Here is a 17,807-nt window from a genome sequence, read left to right as displayed (position 1 = left end):
GCTTTTCATTACAAACAACATACTGCTATGAGGCAAATTACAGAATTGGAAATTACAAAAATAAAACACTAAAAGGATTGAACTCTTCAGCGATTTAAAGAATTGAGCATTATTACATCATGTAGTTTCATTCTTTTTGAAGAAAAAAGCAAAAAATCACCTATATTTCAGTACCTAGTTAAACCTGTGATTTGTAGGAATTGATTCCTGACAGAGATGCCAGAGGAATTTGGCCTTAAAACAAGGAATGAGCAAACCCCTCAGAACAACCCCCCAACCGCCAATTCTGCTAGTAGCACTTGTTTAGTTTGTTTTGACAGTGGTCTTTGGTAATGTTTATATTGTTCTTCATACTGAGTTCCTGTCCATAGTAAATGAAATACATTGCTGTGATTATGATCTGAGTGTTATTAAACAAATTGCTTTCAGCGCTGAGATCTCAAGCAGGAGTGAAGTAAGGAATTAAAATTTTCTTAAAACAAACAAAAGCCTTTCCAGATAGTCTAAAGTTACTTTAATTTCCAATTTCCAAACATTCATATTCTGGTCTTTTTGGAGATGTGTGTCCTTTGGGGATATGTATATTCTTTAATCAGAAATTTCTAACACATGACTTAGTAGCTACTCTAAGTTGTTAAGATGCCATATGCTTATTGTGGAGTTCTAATGGGTATAGATCAGGAGAAGAGCAGAAAAAGAGGTTGTTCTCATTTTAAAATTGCCCATGGATGTTTGGAGTTCTTGCAGAAGAGCTGTGAGGAGAAGTTAACGTGAGCTGGTTTGAAGTTTTTCAATAAGAAGTTTATCATCTGTTCTGCTCTTTGTCACAGCATCTGTGATGCTTTCTATATGTATGCTTTATAAATGTATATATGTAGTATATATGCTTTCTAAATGACTATTTTCTTTGCTTCTCGTACATATCTTGGATAGGCTTTTTTGGAGCCTGCAGTTTCGGCCAAAGATTTGTTCTTCAAATAATGCGGTCTATGTTATGTCCGGTGAAGAAACAGCTAATAAGCCTGTCCTAGATCGAGCACATGGAATGAGTCATTTAGTAAGCAAAAACAGGCAAGTAAAACTGATATGTTGTCATAGGTAGGGGTTAACCACCAGCTGTATTTGCCAGAAGTAAAAATGCTGCAGCCCCACCCTCAGCCAGCTCCACACATACTGTTCTGACAAAACAAACAGCAATATGCTCTGTAAGTTTTTTCTTTAAAATGTACAAAATTCTGCAAGTAAGATAGCTACTTACTCAAAATTACTGACTAGATAGCTGTGTCCAGTTGAAGGTACCTGGCAAAATTAGCGGTGTCTGTTACTGAAGCAAACATATTTGATTTATCAGGTAATAGATCAGGACTTGATTAATTTGAATTCTTACTGATCGAAGGTAAACTTTTAAGTGAATGAAGAATCTTTTTTGTTCAATGTTTGGTGTCTCTACCACTTCTGGATATGAAGAAGACTGAGATTTCTGGTGGGATTACAACAGTCCTTCTCCTAACAGCAGGAGAGGGGAAGATGGTCTTTTTTCTGTTATTCTTTGTGAAAGACCACTCATCTTCCTGTGTATAAAAACATGAGTTTGGTCTGTGTGTTGGGTAAGTGCATTTAACAAAGTTCTTGTGACATATGTTAAGCTGATGGTCAAGGTTGGGTGGCTGCATTTTGTATAGGAAAGCTTGCAAGCATCTCAGATATACATATCTGTATTTGAATACATTAATCATGCTTTGTTATCTGTCAGTTGTAGAGAATGAAGCCCTGAGCAACCTGATCAGTGTTGGCTCTACTTTGAGCAGGAGCTTGGATGAGATAACTTGCTGAGGTCCCTTCTGGTCTAGTTTTGTATATTTTGAATATTGTATGATTTGGTGATTACAAACCTGGTCATAAAGTCTAGTCTTTACTAAAAATGAAGTGGCTTACATTTTCGTAATCCGTGGGAAGTTTTTTCTTTTCACAGGAGTGTGACTCTGGGGAGCTTCTCAAGCTTTGTAGGACATGACTGGAAAACTGAAATGTTTTGGAAATGGCCTGGGCTATGTTACCTACTGTGCTTTTTCCAACCGTAATTTCTATGAATCTGTAATTTTGAGGTTGATTTCTTGTTGCCCAATTTCACAGTTACTTAATTCCAGTATCAGACATACTTTAAGAGACCACATTTAGTCATGGTAAGAGTGTGTGGGTTGTTTTTTTTTAAGTCCTTCTTTAGATTGTCAGTGCTTAATGTATTCTTTCCTATTTTGATGCTGCAAATAATGTTCGTAGTCTGTGAGAAAGGAAAAGTTTGATATCCCATCTTAAAATAGCCTGATTTAAAAAATGCTTCTACTAAAGCTGTTGCAGTTCACTGTCAAACCTTAGGCTAGTTATGCAGCTTATTAATACCAGCATTGTGTTTCCGTCACAAGAATAGGGAGTAGCATTGAGAAATCGTATATTTGGGGATACTTTGAGCATTGTTATCAGCTAAGCTTGCAATGAATTATTCAAATATTTTTAGAGCTAAATGAACATGTACTTTCAAGGTTGAAAGACTCCTAAAAGTTGGCTTGATTAATTTTTTTCAGTGTGGTTCTCAAAGTATTAGAATGGTCCTGTTTCCTACTTCTTGCAGAAAGCACACTTTTATGCAAGAGGTAGCATTTTTGGAAAGACAGTATCTCCCAGTGATAGCTCTGGAAAAATCAGAGAATCAGAATATCCTAAGTGGGAAGGGACCCAAAAGGATCATTGAGTCCAACTCCTGGCTCCACACAGAACCACCCAAATATCAGACCATATGTCTGATATTATCATATGGAGCATTGTCCAAATGCTTCTCAAACTCTTGACAGGTTTGATGTCACTTCCCTGGGGAGCCTGTTCCAGTGCCTGACCATCCTCTCAGTTAAGAATCTTTTCTTAATATCCAACCTGAACCTCTTTGACGTAGATTCATGCCGTTCCCTCACGTCCTGTCACTGGTCACTAGAGAGAAGAGATCTGTGCCTGCCCTTCTGCTTCCCCTCGTGAGCTGTGGGCCAACATGAGGTCTCCCCTCAGTCTCCTCCAGGCTGAACAAAGTGACTTGCCCTCTAGACCCTTCATCATCTTTGTAGCCCTCCTCTGGGCACCCTCTAATAGTTGTATCTCCATATATTGTGGTGCCCAAGACTGCACATGGTGCTCAAGGTGAGGCCACACCAGTGCAGAGCAGAGTGGGACAGTCGCTTCCCTCGATGGGTTAGCAATGCTGTGCTTGATGCACCCCAGGATATGGTTGTCTCTTTTAGCTGACAGGGCACAATCACTCATATTCAACTTTCCATTGACCAAAACCCCCAGGTCCCTTTCTGCTGAGCTGCTCTCCAGTCTCTCATCCCACAGTTTGTACATACAATCCAGGGTTGCCCCATCCCAGGTGCAGGATCCAGCACTGGCTCTTGTTAAACTTCATATCTTTGGTGATTGCCTAGCTACCCAACCACCTTCTCCCTCAAAGCCAAACAAAGACCTTTGCAGTCCTTAAAAAGACTAGTATTTCTTATAACCAGAAATGAATATTGGACCATATTCTATTTTAATTTAACCAGATCTATCCACATTTTAAGTGTTGATTTAATAAATTCATCAATAAGAACTTGAAAATAAATTTGTTAAAATTTGAAAGATGTGTGTTTGAATTGATATTTTTCTAGTAATGTTTCTCAACAGTGGATATAAACTGTAAGTGTCCACTTTTGACACTAATTTGGAGATGTCCTTCAAACCTTTTGAATTCTTCTGTTTGAGCATGTTTTCACAGTGTTAAGTTTCTCCAGATCATAATCTATTTTAACTGAAATAAATTAAATTTGTATGTTTTGACACTTTATAAAAATTTTCTTCAGATTGTCCTTCATTCATATATTATGATTTTTTATTAAGAGCTTATACTTATACATGGCTTTTCATGGAAGTTTATAATATCTTGAGTTACTTTCATTAGCTGAGTTACTCTGCATTTTTGCAAAAGGAATGGCAGTTTAACTATAAATATATCAAAATGCCACAGAATTCAGGGCTAAAACTCAAAAATGCTGATCAGTTTGTAAAATCTAAATCAGCCCCTCCATGAAACATAGGGAAGGACCTCTGTGGTAACAGAAAGATTTCCAGAAATTCACCACAGGCTTTTTCTAAACTGCAGCTTGTGTTGATGCTGCCAGACAGCTAAGAAAAAAAATGGGAAAAGCAGGAAACATTTTTGAATTTAATCACAGTACTGATTTGGTAAAGCAGCTTAGAATTAAAAAAAAAAAAAAAAAAAAAAAAAAAAAAACCAAAAAACTCGTTAATATGAGTACAGAACTACAAAATACAATGTAGATTTTGATTCCATTAAATTGGATCACGTTCATTACTAGTGAAGAAAATTCTTCATTTGGAATCTGATGGTCAGAAATCCTGCTTTTTTTTATTATTATTATTATCCAGATGAATTAGATTATCTGTTGGTTTCAGTACCATTTGTTGAGCTACTGAGGTCTTGACTGCAAAGCTTGAGAGCAGTAGACATAACTTTTAAAGTAACTCTTCCTATTTTTCTATCTTGAAAAGCATTTGCTACATTCTTATCTTGAAAGATCTTCAACAATATTGGTTGGCAGTGCTTATCTTTTCCCTTGAAGATTTTCAAATTCCATCTCAAAAATACAAAGTTTTGTTACTTACCTTGATCAATAAAAACATGCTTCTTAAAAGGGATCTTGAAGTTCTAGCCCTTGTATTCTGAGTGAAAATATTCTGCTTTAGGTCATTTGATCTTTTGTTGAACTTGTGAATTTGAAAGATTTCAGGCAACTTGTTATAATTACTTATCTCCATGATGGAATTAATGAAAGATGGAATCTTTGTTCTAAATGAGAAGGTGGTGATTTTAGGAAGAGTACATAGATGAGCTAGGAAGCAATTGTATCTAAGTGAAGGTCTTTACTCATCTGTCATTTAATTGAGGTACAATATACGAGTCATTCATTTCTTTAGATTCCTAGTTGATATGAAATCAACATGTTTCTCTTATGAAACTGATCAATGCAATATACCCAATTTCCTGCAGTGCAGAATGCTGTATTACTTCGTGCGGATGGTTTTTAGGATTTGACTGCTATAACTTATTCTACCTGACTCTGTGCTTTAAAATTAATACTGTAACTTTCGTTTTACAATATTTTTATTATTTTATAAGTAAACAGGATATAACTGTTTAGTGGTTTTGTTTTTGTTTTTAAATCAGTTTTTTTGCTGTATTCTAGTACCATTTGAAAGATGGATGATGATGATTTTGGAGGATTTGAGGTATGTTATTTTGATGACAATTTTGATATTGAACTATTTACACAAACAGCTTTGGCAGTATTCTTTTTAAGAAAAGTGTTACGCCTGTGCTTCTGTTGATTATAACTTAATGAAAATGTCAAATTGAATTAAATAGTTGCGTACTTCAGTAATATTTTATTCTTGTGTAGAACGGAAATAGGGGATGATAAATTCATTAAAAAACTTTAATTGTAAACGTTATATTCTCAAGTATAAATCTTTTTAAACTAGATTTCAGTTCTTAAATGTAACTGATATTTATTCAGTAATAAACATGTCTTTCTATGCACATCAAATATCTGGTATATTGTGCTTCTACATTTGTTTCATTTCTCTGATATTCAATTATCTAGTTGACAGTTTTTCTCCCTTTCTAACTGAGACCTTTCTTGTATGTGCTTTATAGATGGTTTATATTTGACTCAATTCTCTGTAGTATTCTGACAAGTAATAAGATGCATGCTCAGTGTAGTCAAATAGCTTAGAAACTTAAGTTCTTGTTCTTCCTTACACTAGGAAAATATGCCTGAAAACTTTAGTAGATAAATGTGTTTTTTTTTTTTTTAAATAAGAGTATATAGTGTTTTGTAAGAAAATAACACTTTTTCCCTGTTTGTAGGCAGCAGAGAGCTATGAGTGTGGAAATGGTGAAAAGCAGACTACATCTCCTGCTATTTCTTGGGCAGCATTTCCTACAGGTATTGATTTAAAAGAAAAAAAAAATCACTAACGAAATTCTTAGTAAGGTATTACTGTCCTGTATTCATTGTAAATACTAGTACCCAGAAGGGGATATAAACACGATAAAATTGTGGACAGCAGTGAAAGCTAGGCGTAAGAATGTTCCAGAGTAATCATTTTGGGAAGCTGTACTTCTCAAAATTGCACTTTAAGAAATATAAGTGAGAAAGATAAGTACAGTTTATCCAGTTCAAAGGCTGATAGGCCCTTAAGACAATTAGGGAAGAAGAAGAAGAAATGGAACTGCTCAAAGGATGTTCTGAATTTTGAGCATGGAAAGTCTGTTGGAAGGTTTTTTAATATAAAGAGACATAGAATGTTATAAACTAAACTACTTTACAGTTGTAAAACCTAACTTGGTTTCTCTAAAAGAAAAACCCTGTTTGTACCAACGTACAGGTGAATTATTAGATGATGTTCTAATTAAAAATTGTTTAGTCTTAATCTGCAAAGCATACTGTATTCTGAAGTGTCTGATATGGTTGAAATTTTTATTCCTTGTTTGTTAACACTAATATGTGAACCAAAGCTTCTTTAAAACTCAAAGTTCTACTGTGTGAAGTTCTGAGGGAAGGGAAAACAAATATGTATGAAACTTTTTTTTTTTTCTGTAGATCACACTGAAGTCTAAAGGCATTCCAAATTTAGGAAAGAATGCTATTCCTCTATTTGAAAAACATAGGGAATCTTTCCTTTGCAAAGACACAATATAATACTTTGTCTAGTAGTTAGAAGTTAAAATATTTTTTCTGTTCCAACTTGAGTCTTCTATGATTTCGTGAAATGTATTCATTTTAAATCTCAAAATTTTCACTAGTGAGATGTCTTCAGGGTGGAAGAAAAAAAGGTAGGAAATTAACTTGCTTTAATATTAGTTTACACTAATAATTTCCACAAAGTTTTAAATAAAGAAAAACTATAGAATAAGTCAGATAGGTATATTTAAACTATCATCAGTTATTAACTAGATTCATAATGATATAATTTAATACTGCTTTGCACTTGGTATGTACTCATTAGTGGTATGATGGGTTGCTAAAGGTAAATGGGAGTAAAAGATAGCTTGAATCATGCAAACTTACTTCTGAGCTTACTCATCATAGAGGCTGGACATCTAAGCAATCCTTGGGGAAAACAGTGAGAGTACTGGTGTAGCAGGAAAAGGTAAATAAAGACCTTCAGGAAAAAAAAAATCCATCATAAATATCATAATATAATCATATATATCAATGCCATGCAATATGTAAATATGTATTGTATCTTATGATATGTATGATGTAATATTAGAACAATATATCATACATTCATATATTATATAACGATATATAAACTATATATATTATACTATAATAATTTCTAGTTGTTATTCTGTTATAATTCTCTTACGTAGAATTGTAAATGTATATGGCTGAGTCCCTGGAACAACAGTGAAATAATAAATATTTTAATGTTGAAACACTCTCATACTTTTGCCTCTCTTCCATAGTTGATGTGCTTCCTTCAGTTTACCAGAGTATAATTTTCTTCTGGTAGCTACATGGGATGATTAGATGAAGCTGTTCCTGACTTGTTTCTTAGTTTCCCTAGCCACAGATTTAAAAAGAGAGACTGGCCTATCTCTGATATTTCAAATCATGTTTAGTCATATGAGAAGAACGAAATTGTAAGACATTTTCAATGGAACACTCACTCACTTAATTCCAGTTACTAAATGTAAATGGAAATTAAGTGCCTATAGTTCTTAGCTAGTTCCTAAAAACCTTTCTACGCATCTTCTGTAGGTTATTCTGCAGTTCTCCAATCTGTGTAACTTTACAGGATCAACTGCAGGAGGTTGTAGTTTTTTGTGAAAACCATTGAGTAAATGGAAGACTTATATCTCTATCATAAGTGCACTTGACTATTTTGTGTTAGAGATATTCATCCTAGAATAAACATTCTTATGCTACCAGAAACACCTTAAAATAGCATGGCTTTTTATTACCATTTTTAATTTTGGTTTATGTATTTCAGTATACCAAATCATTTGTGCTAAAACTTCGTATTTTAACAACAGAATACGTGTTGTGGTTTAACCCGGCTGGCAGCTAAACACCACACAGCCGTTCGCTCACCCTCCCCCCTCCGTCTCTGGGATGGGGGGGAGATACGGGAAAATGAAGCCTGTGAGTTGAGATAAAGACAGTTTATTAAGACAGGAAAATAATAATAATAATAATGATAATAGTATTAATAATAATAATGTGTATGAAACAAGTGATGCACAATGCAATTGCTCACCACCCGCTGACCGATGCCCAGCCTATCCCCGAGCAGCTGGCCCCCCCACCCTGGCCAGCCACCCCTATATATTGATTAGCATGACGTCAGGTGGTATGGAATACCCCTTTGGCCAGTTTGGGTCAGCTGTCCTGGGTCTGTCCCCTCCCAGCTCCTGCTGCACCCCTAGCCTGCTCGCTGGCAGGACAGAGCGAGAAGCTGAAAAGTCCTTGGCTTGGTGTAAGCACTGCTCTGCAACAATTAAAACATCAGCATGTTATCAGCCCTCTTCTCATCCTAATCCAAAACATAGCACCCTACCAGCTGCTAGGAGGAAAATTAACTCTGTCCTAACTGGAACCAGGACAGATATCCACCCCTTATTCCATACCATTTATGTCATGCTCAGGTTACACTCTTTCCAATATATTCTAATTAATCACCATTTTCATCTATGATATATAGCAATCATGGTAATGATGACATACAGTATTATATAATAATTAACATACTGCTATTCAACTCATGGGCTATTCTCACCCAGTATTAAATCCCCTTGAGGTACACACCGGACCTCCCCATTCTTTTGCATTACCCACCAAGTGCATCCAGGTCCCTGGGCAAAAGCAATTCCACGAATGGGTTTGCCTTTTCCTGAGGCAGGAGTAGCCCAGACTGTTTTACCCAGCATGTTTCTTACGTGCACTACAGGAACTTTATCCCCTTCTACAGTGCGTAACAGGTTTGATTGGGCAGGTCCAGCTCGGTTGGCAGATCCCCTAGTATTGACTAACCAGGTGGCCTTTGCCAAATGTGCATCCCAATTTTTGAATGTCCCAGCACCCATTGCTTTCAGTGTAGTCTTTAACAGTCCATTGTATCGTTCAACTTTCCCAGAGGCTGGTGCCTGATAGGAGATGTGATACACCCACTCAATACCATGTTCTTTGGCCCAAGTGTCTATAAGGCTGTTTCGGAAACGAGTCCCATTGTCTGACTCAGTTCTCTCTGGGGTGCCATGTCGCCATAGGACTTGCTTTTCAAGGCCCAGGATAGTGTTCCGGGCGGTGGCATGGGGCACAGGATATTTTTCCAGCCATCCGGTGGTTGCTTCCACCATTGTAAGTACATGGCGCTTGCCGTTGCGGGTTTGAGGGAGGGTGATGTAATCAATCTGCCAGGCCTCTCCATATTTATATTTCAGCCATCGTCCTCCATACCAAAGAGGCTTTGACCGTTTGGCTTGCTTGATTGCAGCACATGTTTCACAATCATGAATAACCTGTGCTAGAGTGTGCATGGTCAGGTCCACCCCTAGATCACGAGCCCATCTGTATGTTGCATCTCTACCTTGATGGCCTGAGGTGTCATGGGCCCATCGGGCTATAGATAATTCACCTTTATGTTGCCAGTCCAGGTCCACCTGAGCCACTTCAATCTTAGCAGCCTGATCCACCTGCTGGTTGTTTTGATGTTCTTCAGTAGCCCGATTCTTGGGCACATGAGCATCTACATGGCGTACCTTTACAACCAAGTTCTCTACCCGGGCAGCAATATCTTGCCACAATGCAGCGGCCCAGATGGGCTTGCCCCTGCGCTGCCAGTTGTTCTGCTTCCATTGCTGTAACCACCCCCACAGGGCATTTGTTACCATCCATGAATCAGTGTAGAGATAGAGAACTGGCCACTTTTCTCATTCAGCAATATCTAAAGCCAGCTGAATGGCTTTCACTTCTGCAAACTGACTCGATTCACCTTCTCCCTCAGCAGCTTCTGCAACTCGTCGTGTAGGACTCCATACAGCAGCTTTCCATCTCTGATGCTTTCCCACAATACGACAGGACCCATCAGTGAACAGGGCATATTTCTTTTCATTTTCTGGTAGCTTGTTGTACAGTGGGGCTTCTTCAGCACGGACCACCTCCTCCTCTGATGATATCCCAAAGTATTTGCCTTCTGGCCAGTCCATAATCACCTCCAAGATTCCTGGATGACTGGGGTTTCCTATTCGAGCTCGCTGAGTAATCAGTGCAACCCACTTGCTCCATGTAGCATCAGTTGCATGATGTGTAGAGGGGACCCTTCCTTTGAACATCCAGCCTAGTACCGGCAGTCGGGGTGCCAGGAGGAGCTGCGCTTCAGTACCGACCACTTCCGAAGCAGATCGAACTCCTTCATATGCTGCTAATATCTCCTTTTCGGTTGGAGTATAGCGGGCCTCAGATCCTCTGTATCCCTGACTCCAAAACCCCAGGGGTTGACCTCGAGTTTCCCCAGGTTCTTTCTGCCAGAGGCTCCAGGTGGGACCGTTCTCCCCGGCTGCGGTGTAGAGCACATTAATTACATCTGGTCCTGTTCGGACTGGCCCGAGGGCTACTGCATGAACTATTTCCTGCTTAACTTGTTCAAAGGCTTGTCATTGCTCAGGGCCCCATTCAAAAGCATTCTTCTTACGGGTTACTTGGTAGAGTGGGTTTACAATCAGACTGTAATTTGGAATATGCATTCTCCAAAACCCCACGACACCTAGGGAAGTTTGTGTTTCTTTTTTGCTAGTTGGTGGAGACATAGCTGTTATTTTGTTGATCACATCCATTGGGATTTGACGACGTCCATCTTGCCATTTTATTCCTAAAAACTGGATCTGTCATACAGGTCCTTTAACTTTATTCTGTTTTATGGCAAAACCGGCCTTCAGAAGGATTTGGACTATTTTCTTCCCTTTCTCGAAAACTTCCTCTGCAGTGTCACCCCACACAATGATATTCATCGATGTACTGCAGGTGTTCAGGAGCTTCCCCCTGCTCCAGAGCAGACTGGATCAGTCCATGGCAAATGGTAGGGCTATGTTTCCACCCCTGGGGCAGCCGATTCCAAGTATATTGGACGAATAAGTGAAAGCAAAGTGAAAGCAAACTGTGGCCTGCACTCTTCTGCTAGAGGGATGGAGAAAAATGCATTAGCGATATCAATTGTGGCATACCACTTGGCTGCCTTTGATTCCAGTTCATACTGGAGTTCTAGCATGTCCGGCACTGCAGCACTCAGTGGTGGTGTGACTTCATTCAGGCCACGATAGTCCACTGTTAGTCTCCACTCACCATTAGACTTTCGCACTGGCCATATGGGACTATTAAAAGGTGAATGAGTCTTGCTGATCACTCCTTGGCTCTCCAGTTGACGAATTAGCTTATGGATGGGAATCAGGGAGTCTCGGTTGGTGCAATATTGCCGCCGGTGCACAGTTGTGGTAGCGATCGGCACTTGCTGTTCTTCAACCCTCAGCAACCCCACAACAGAAAGGTCCTCTGAGAGACCGGGCAAGGTAGATAGCTGTTTAATGTCCTCTGTCTCTAAGGCAGCTATGCCAAAAGCCCACCGGAACCCTTTTGGGTCCTTGAAATATCCTCTTCTAAGATAGTCTATGCCAAGGATGCACGGGGCATCCGGGCCAGTCAAAATACGGTGCTTTTGCCACTCATTTCCGGTTAGACTCACTTCAGCCTCCAATACAGATAACTTCTGGGATCCCCCCGTCATGCCATAAATACAGATGGGCTCTGGCCCTTTATAGCTTGATGGCATTAGGGTACATTGTGCACCAGTGTCTAATAAAGCCTACTTCTGTGCGTCTGACGTGCCAGGCCATCGAATCCACACAGTCCAATAAACTCGATTGTCCCTTTCCTCCCCCTGGCTGGAGGCAGGGCCCCTCTAGTCCTGGTCAGAATCTTCGTTTCTGTGTTTAAAGGACTGCCTGCTGGAAGTTGGAGCAGCAAACTTTTCAGAGAACCCCTTTTTCCCAATTGTTTTCTTTTGCAACTCACGTACCCGTGCCTCTAGGGTCGCAGTAGATTTTCCATCCCATTTTCTCATGTCCTCTCCATGGTCACGTAGGTAAAACCACAGGGTGGCGCGGGGTGTGTGCCCACCGTATTGTCTTCCTTGCACAGATGAACGTTTACCCCTAATAGCTGAGACACTGGTTTGTACAGGTGGGGAGGAAAATAAACTTTCTTTAAGTTGGGGGACCTCTTCAGAAAGTTTCTCCAAGGTATTCTCTTTTAGTTGGTGGACACTGGTTCGTTCCGGTGGAGGGGAAGATAAATTCTCTTTAAGTTGGTGGAACTCCTCAGAGAGTTTCTCCACAGCCGAGACGCAGGCCTGTAGGGAAGAGGAGAGACTTTCTTCGTACTGCCGGAGTTGTTTAGCCAATTCATCCACTGTGGGTCCCTCATCCTCTCTCCAGGCTATTATTGCCAATGAGCTGGCATATGATGATGGTGCACTCCGTACAAACTTCCGCCACATGGGTCGTGTACACTGGACTTCATCTGGATCTGTGGATATTTGTGCGTCGTCTAGGTCCTTATAAATTACTTCCCGTACGGCTAATTCCCTCAGGTACTGATTTCCCTTCTCCATGGTGGTCCACTTACCTGGTAGACATACAAGTTCTTCCTTGAAGGGATACCTTTCCTTCACAGCTGACAGGAGACGCCTCCAGAGGCTGTGAGATCGTGCTCCATCTCCAATTGCTTTGTCAATGCATGCATCCCTAGCAAGGGATCCCAGCCACCTGGCTTCCCTGCCCTCTAATTCCACACAATTGGCTCTGGTGTCCCAGCACCGGAGCAGCCAGGTGACAAGCTGCTCACCTATACAGCGACCAAAATCTTTTTGCACATCTCGTAGCTCACGCTGGTATAGGGTTCGGGTAGTTACTGTTGATTTTTCGACATCGTCATCCTCATCTTCATCCTCCTGCACCTCTGATGGCCCAGCCTCGTCTTCTCTATACCCAGACCTAGCAGAAGACTGTCTGCATTCTAAATGACCTCAATCTCTATACCATTTTTTCACCTTGTCTACAGGGGCAACTTGCACTGCTACAGCTCGTTTCTCTGACCCAGCCACAGGGTCTGCCACAGGGGTTGGAATACCCTCTGCGGGGTCAACTTGCACTGCTACAGCTCGTTTCTCTGACCCAGACGCAGGAGTGGGAGCAGCTGCAGGAGCTGGAGCTGCTGCAGGGGCTGGAACTGGAACAGCTGCAGGAGCTGGAACTGGAGCGGCTGCAGGAGCTGGAACTGGAGCGGCTGCAGGAGCTGGAACTGGAGCGGCTGCAGGAGCTGGAACTGGAGCGGCTGCAGGAGCTGGAACTGGAGCGGCTGCAGGAGCTGGAGCTGGAGCGGCTGCAGGATCTGGAACTGGAACAGCTGCAGGAGCTGGAACTGGAGTGGCTGCAGGAGCTGGAACTGGAGCGGCTGCAGGAGCTGGAGCGGCTGCAGGAGCAGGAGCGGCTGCAGGAGCTGGAACTGGAGCGGCTGCAGGAGCTGGAACTGGAACAGCTGCAGGAGCTGGAACTGGGACGGCTGCAGGAGCTGGAGCGGCTGCAGGAGCTGGAACTGGAACAGCTGCAGGAGCTGGAGCTGGAGCGGCTGCAGGAGCTGGAACTGGAACAGCTGCAGGAGCTGGAACTGGAGCGGCTGCAGGAGCTGGAGCGGCTGCAGGGTCTGTCGCTAGGTTGATAGTAGCATCAGTTGCAGCTCGATAGGCACAAGCCAGACCCCAGCACGCTACAGTGATTTGTGTCACTTTGGAACTGCCAGAGTCATGACACCTTTTTTTCAAGCATTCTGCCAGCTTTTTGGGATTTTGCAGTTGTTCAGGGGTGAATGTCCAAAACACTGGAGGTGACCACTGCTCTAGAAACCTGCCCATATCCTCCCACACTCCCTGTCACTTGCAACTATCCCGCCTCAAGACAGATCTCCGGATGAGATTCCTAAGTAGTTGTTTAACCTTAAACAAAACCTGAAGCGTATTCAGGAGACATAACAACAAGAACTTGCTGGTCTGAGTATCCCAAGGATATTCAACATCTTGGAGAACCACCGTAACTAGCTCGGGGGATAAGAGAGTGGTGAAGGAGAAAGGGAGTGTGAACAGGTAGGAAAAAATATCTTCCCCTGTCCCCTCCACAGATTGGCTCCCTGATGAAAAAAGGCAATAGGTGTAATTGCTAATAGTTTCCGAGACATGGTTTCCAAAGTATAGAGTCGATGACAGTGCTGAGTACAAATACCAGGTTAGAGTCATGACCAGAAATCTCATCATTTCATAAGCCATTGTTACACCGCACAGTACCATAACAATCTTAAACCAGGGCCCAGAAAGGATAAACAGTGCAACAGGGAGCACATACAGAAAGTAACGTGCTATAAAACTCAATTTGGAAAACAGGCACAGCAGACTTGAGATTAAGGCAATCAACATCGTGACTAGCAACTATTAAGCAGGTCCAACACTTATACCAATTTTAGTTTAACACACTCTGGTCAAATCTATCGTTATCTCAACCCTTCGTGCCCCACGTTGGGTGCCAAAAGGACTGTTGTGGTTTAACCCGGCTGGCAGCTAAACACCACACAGCCGTTCGCTCACCCTCCCCCCTCCTTCTCTGGGATGGGGGAGAGAAACGGGAAAGTGAAGCCTGTGAGTTGAGATGAAGACAGTTTATTAAGACAGGAAAATAATAATAATAATAATGATAATAGTATTAATAATAATAATGTGTACGAAACAAGTGATGCACAATGCAATTGCTCACCACCCGCTGACCGATGCCCAGCCTATCCCTGAGCAGCCGGCCCCCCCACCCCGGCCAGCCACCCCTATATATTGTTTAGCATGACGTCAGATGGTATGGAATACCCCTTTGGCCAGTTTGGGTCAGCTGTCCTGGGTCTGTCCCCTCCCAGCTCCTGCTGCACCCCTAGCCTGCTCGCTGGCAGGACAGAGTGAGAAGCCGAAAAGTCCTTGGCTTGGTGTAAGCACTGCTCTGCAACAATTAAAACATCAGCATGTTATCAGCGCTCTTCTCATCCTAATCCAAAACATAGCACCCTACCAGCTACTAGGAGGAAAATTAACTCTGTCCCAACTGGAACCAGGACAATAGGGTTTTCCCAGCACACAGTGGGTACCAAGACAGTTTTAAATCATTTATCTGGAAGTGGTATTGGTTTAAAAATAAGCCATTCCAAGTTGGTCAGAAAATTATTGCTTCAGATTGGGTAATTTATCTTTATTCAGTATTTTTAATTTGAATACGTATTCATACACAGAAACAGTTCATTCTGTTGCCGTTTGTTTCAGTGATGTCAATCAGTGATGTGTCATCAGTGTCATGACAATGTTTCTTTTGTAACAACAGCAATTAAGAATTGCTTAAGATTAACTTTATAACAGAGGGAATTATAGAAAGGACTCTGTCACTTCCATTCTGTTTACAGTCAATGACTGTAGGTTAACAACTGGTTGTGCAGCCAGTGCTGGCCAACATAGTTTTGCTTTCTATGACTATGGGGCCATTTCTGAGGATTGATGATGTCTTGGAAGAGACAGAATCTACCCAAGTAATGCAAAGTGCATCTCTCAACATACTGCCAACTTTTTTTTTTTTTTAAAGAAACAAAAAACTTTAAACTAGGAAATAAGGAGGGAGAGACTGACTGAGTGACCAAGAGAGAAAATGGTGGATAGATTTGGCAAGCAAAGGTTCTGGCTTGACGGGAATAGAAGAGAAACTGTACTCAACAAAACAAGGCTGAAAGAGGATCACCCCAAGTGTACTCACAAATAAGAACATAAGACAACATAAGACATGGGACAGCATTATGGGGAAAGATCTCATGTTTCTGGGAAACAAGCACAACTGGACACCTCTCTGAAGTGACCTGTACATCAAAACACACTGCATGGGGAACAAACGGGGAATTAGAAGTCTGTGCATTGGGATCATAAAAACATGATGAGGATATGCCACATGACTGAAATGCTGCAATGGATACACGTGTGCCTCTTAAGAAGCAAAGGCGAGAAGGAGTTGCCCTTGATGTAAGAGAGCAGCTGGAAGGCACAGAGCTCTGTTTTGAGGGAGGTGATCAGTCAAGAACTGTCAGGGTCAGGATTAGTGGGCAGGCCAACATAGCTGACATGGCTGCATCTGCCTGCTCTAGATAAGGCCTTCTTCAGATATCTCGAAGAAGCCTCACATTTGCAGGCCCTGGTCCTCATGGGGAGTGTTAAGCATCCCAGGATCTGCTGGAAGGACAACACAGCTGGGCACAAGCAATCCAGGAGACCTTTAGTGTAAGAAAAGTATAATATTAGGTTCGATACGTGAGTATTTTTTTTAAATTATACCTTAACAGGATCTCTGACAATATTATTTCATACAAGCTATATCTCTATCAGCATTCCTTTGCAATTTGTTTTAGAATTAGGCTTCTGACAAGGCCTATGTATACTTTTTCATATTTTTTAAAATATGTTGGGAATGATTTCTCAGTTTCTGTATGTTTTGTAGTCATTTGAATACTGAAAGACTTTCTTTTAATGCTCAACTAAATGGCTACAGAATTTGGTGGCTGTTATAAAGTTTACATAAGAATTTAGGAAATTAATATTTCCCTATGTCCTTAGACTTCAGATATTGGAATAGTGTATCTACTTATTTTCTAGAACAGATTCCCTTTGGCAGAATAAAATTTGGAGAAGAGCTTTTTGCAACAAACTGTAAGATAGCATCTTGAAAGATTTTAAGATTTTTTTCTTTATATTTTGATCTACTGCTGTAAACTGGTACATGTAGAGAAGCAACCTTAAACTTCATCACTGAAGATAAATAATTTTTCTTGTGCGGGCAAGGATTGCAGACTGTTACTGATCTGTGCTTCTATTAATAAACTGCATGACTTTGTCAGTTCTTACATACAAACGTATTGTAGAATATTTTTAATGTGAAGTCAAAGGTCCACAAATTATCAGTTCAGCTCTGGCAGCCATTTATATCTGCATCTTATATCAGCCTTCTTGGGTATATGACTTTTGACATACCTGTAACTGAATATGTGCTCCTTTCCTTTATAATACTGTAGCTTTAATCAATGAACAACATATATATTCTTCGGAAATTCATCAGGACTGCAGAACTACTGCATAGCTTACTTGAAGCTAAAGGATGTGTCTAGAATCAGGGCACAATACTGTGGAAGGATAAATTTTTTGTTAATATCAGAGTGGCTGTCTATCATAGCAGGTGGTGTAGAAATTGATGATGACAGGATCTGTAAAGTGGCTTTGAGTTCATATCCATACTAATGAGCTTCAGGACTTTTACTGCAGACTAATTGCAGCTTGGTCCTGTGCACTTGAAGGTCCATTAGCTACTGGAATGCAGTCTAGCAGTTTTATCAGAGGGAAGTCTTTGTTTCGGGGGTTCTGAAACTGTTCCATTATGATAACAGTGGTATGGTGAGCAGGAAAGAGGGAAAGGTCATCTCCAAAAGCACATTTTGAGCTGAGCTAAAATACTAATACAATTCCATCAAGTGTATATGCAAGTAGAATGAATTAAGAGAGCTTGAATTAGACAGCAAATGTAATTC

At 40.9% G+C, this 17,807-nt stretch overlaps 1 protein-coding gene across 23 annotated transcripts in view; it reads left to right on the top strand.

Annotated features, from left to right (window-relative positions):
• Positions 1–17,807, top strand: part of CCDC91 (coiled-coil domain containing 91) — a 221,690-nt gene that overhangs the window by 21,559 nt on the left and 182,324 nt on the right. For 17 of the 23 annotated variants that reach the window (XM_048052773.2, XM_048052778.2, XM_048052786.2 and 14 more), the window contains 2 exons: positions 5,289–5,331; positions 5,972–6,050. In XM_048052773.2, coding sequence (XP_047908730.2) covers positions 5,302–5,331; positions 5,972–6,050 — 109 coding nt within the window. In that variant the 5' untranslated portion in view covers positions 5,289–5,301. Of the gene's footprint in view, positions 1–933; positions 1,072–5,288; positions 5,332–5,971; positions 6,051–17,807 lie in introns of all 23 variants that reach the window. The other 6 variants (XM_048052791.2, XM_048052792.2, XM_048052790.2 and 3 more) reach the window with 1 other exon arrangement.

Source organism: Anser cygnoides, chromosome 1, assembly GCF_040182565.1.
Source record: "Anser cygnoides isolate HZ-2024a breed goose chromosome 1, Taihu_goose_T2T_genome, whole genome shotgun sequence".
Lineage (NCBI taxonomy): Eukaryota > Metazoa > Chordata > Aves > Anseriformes > Anatidae > Anser > Anser cygnoides.
Note: the sequence above shows the minus strand (reverse complement) of the source record. Positions and strands in the feature narration are given on the sequence as shown.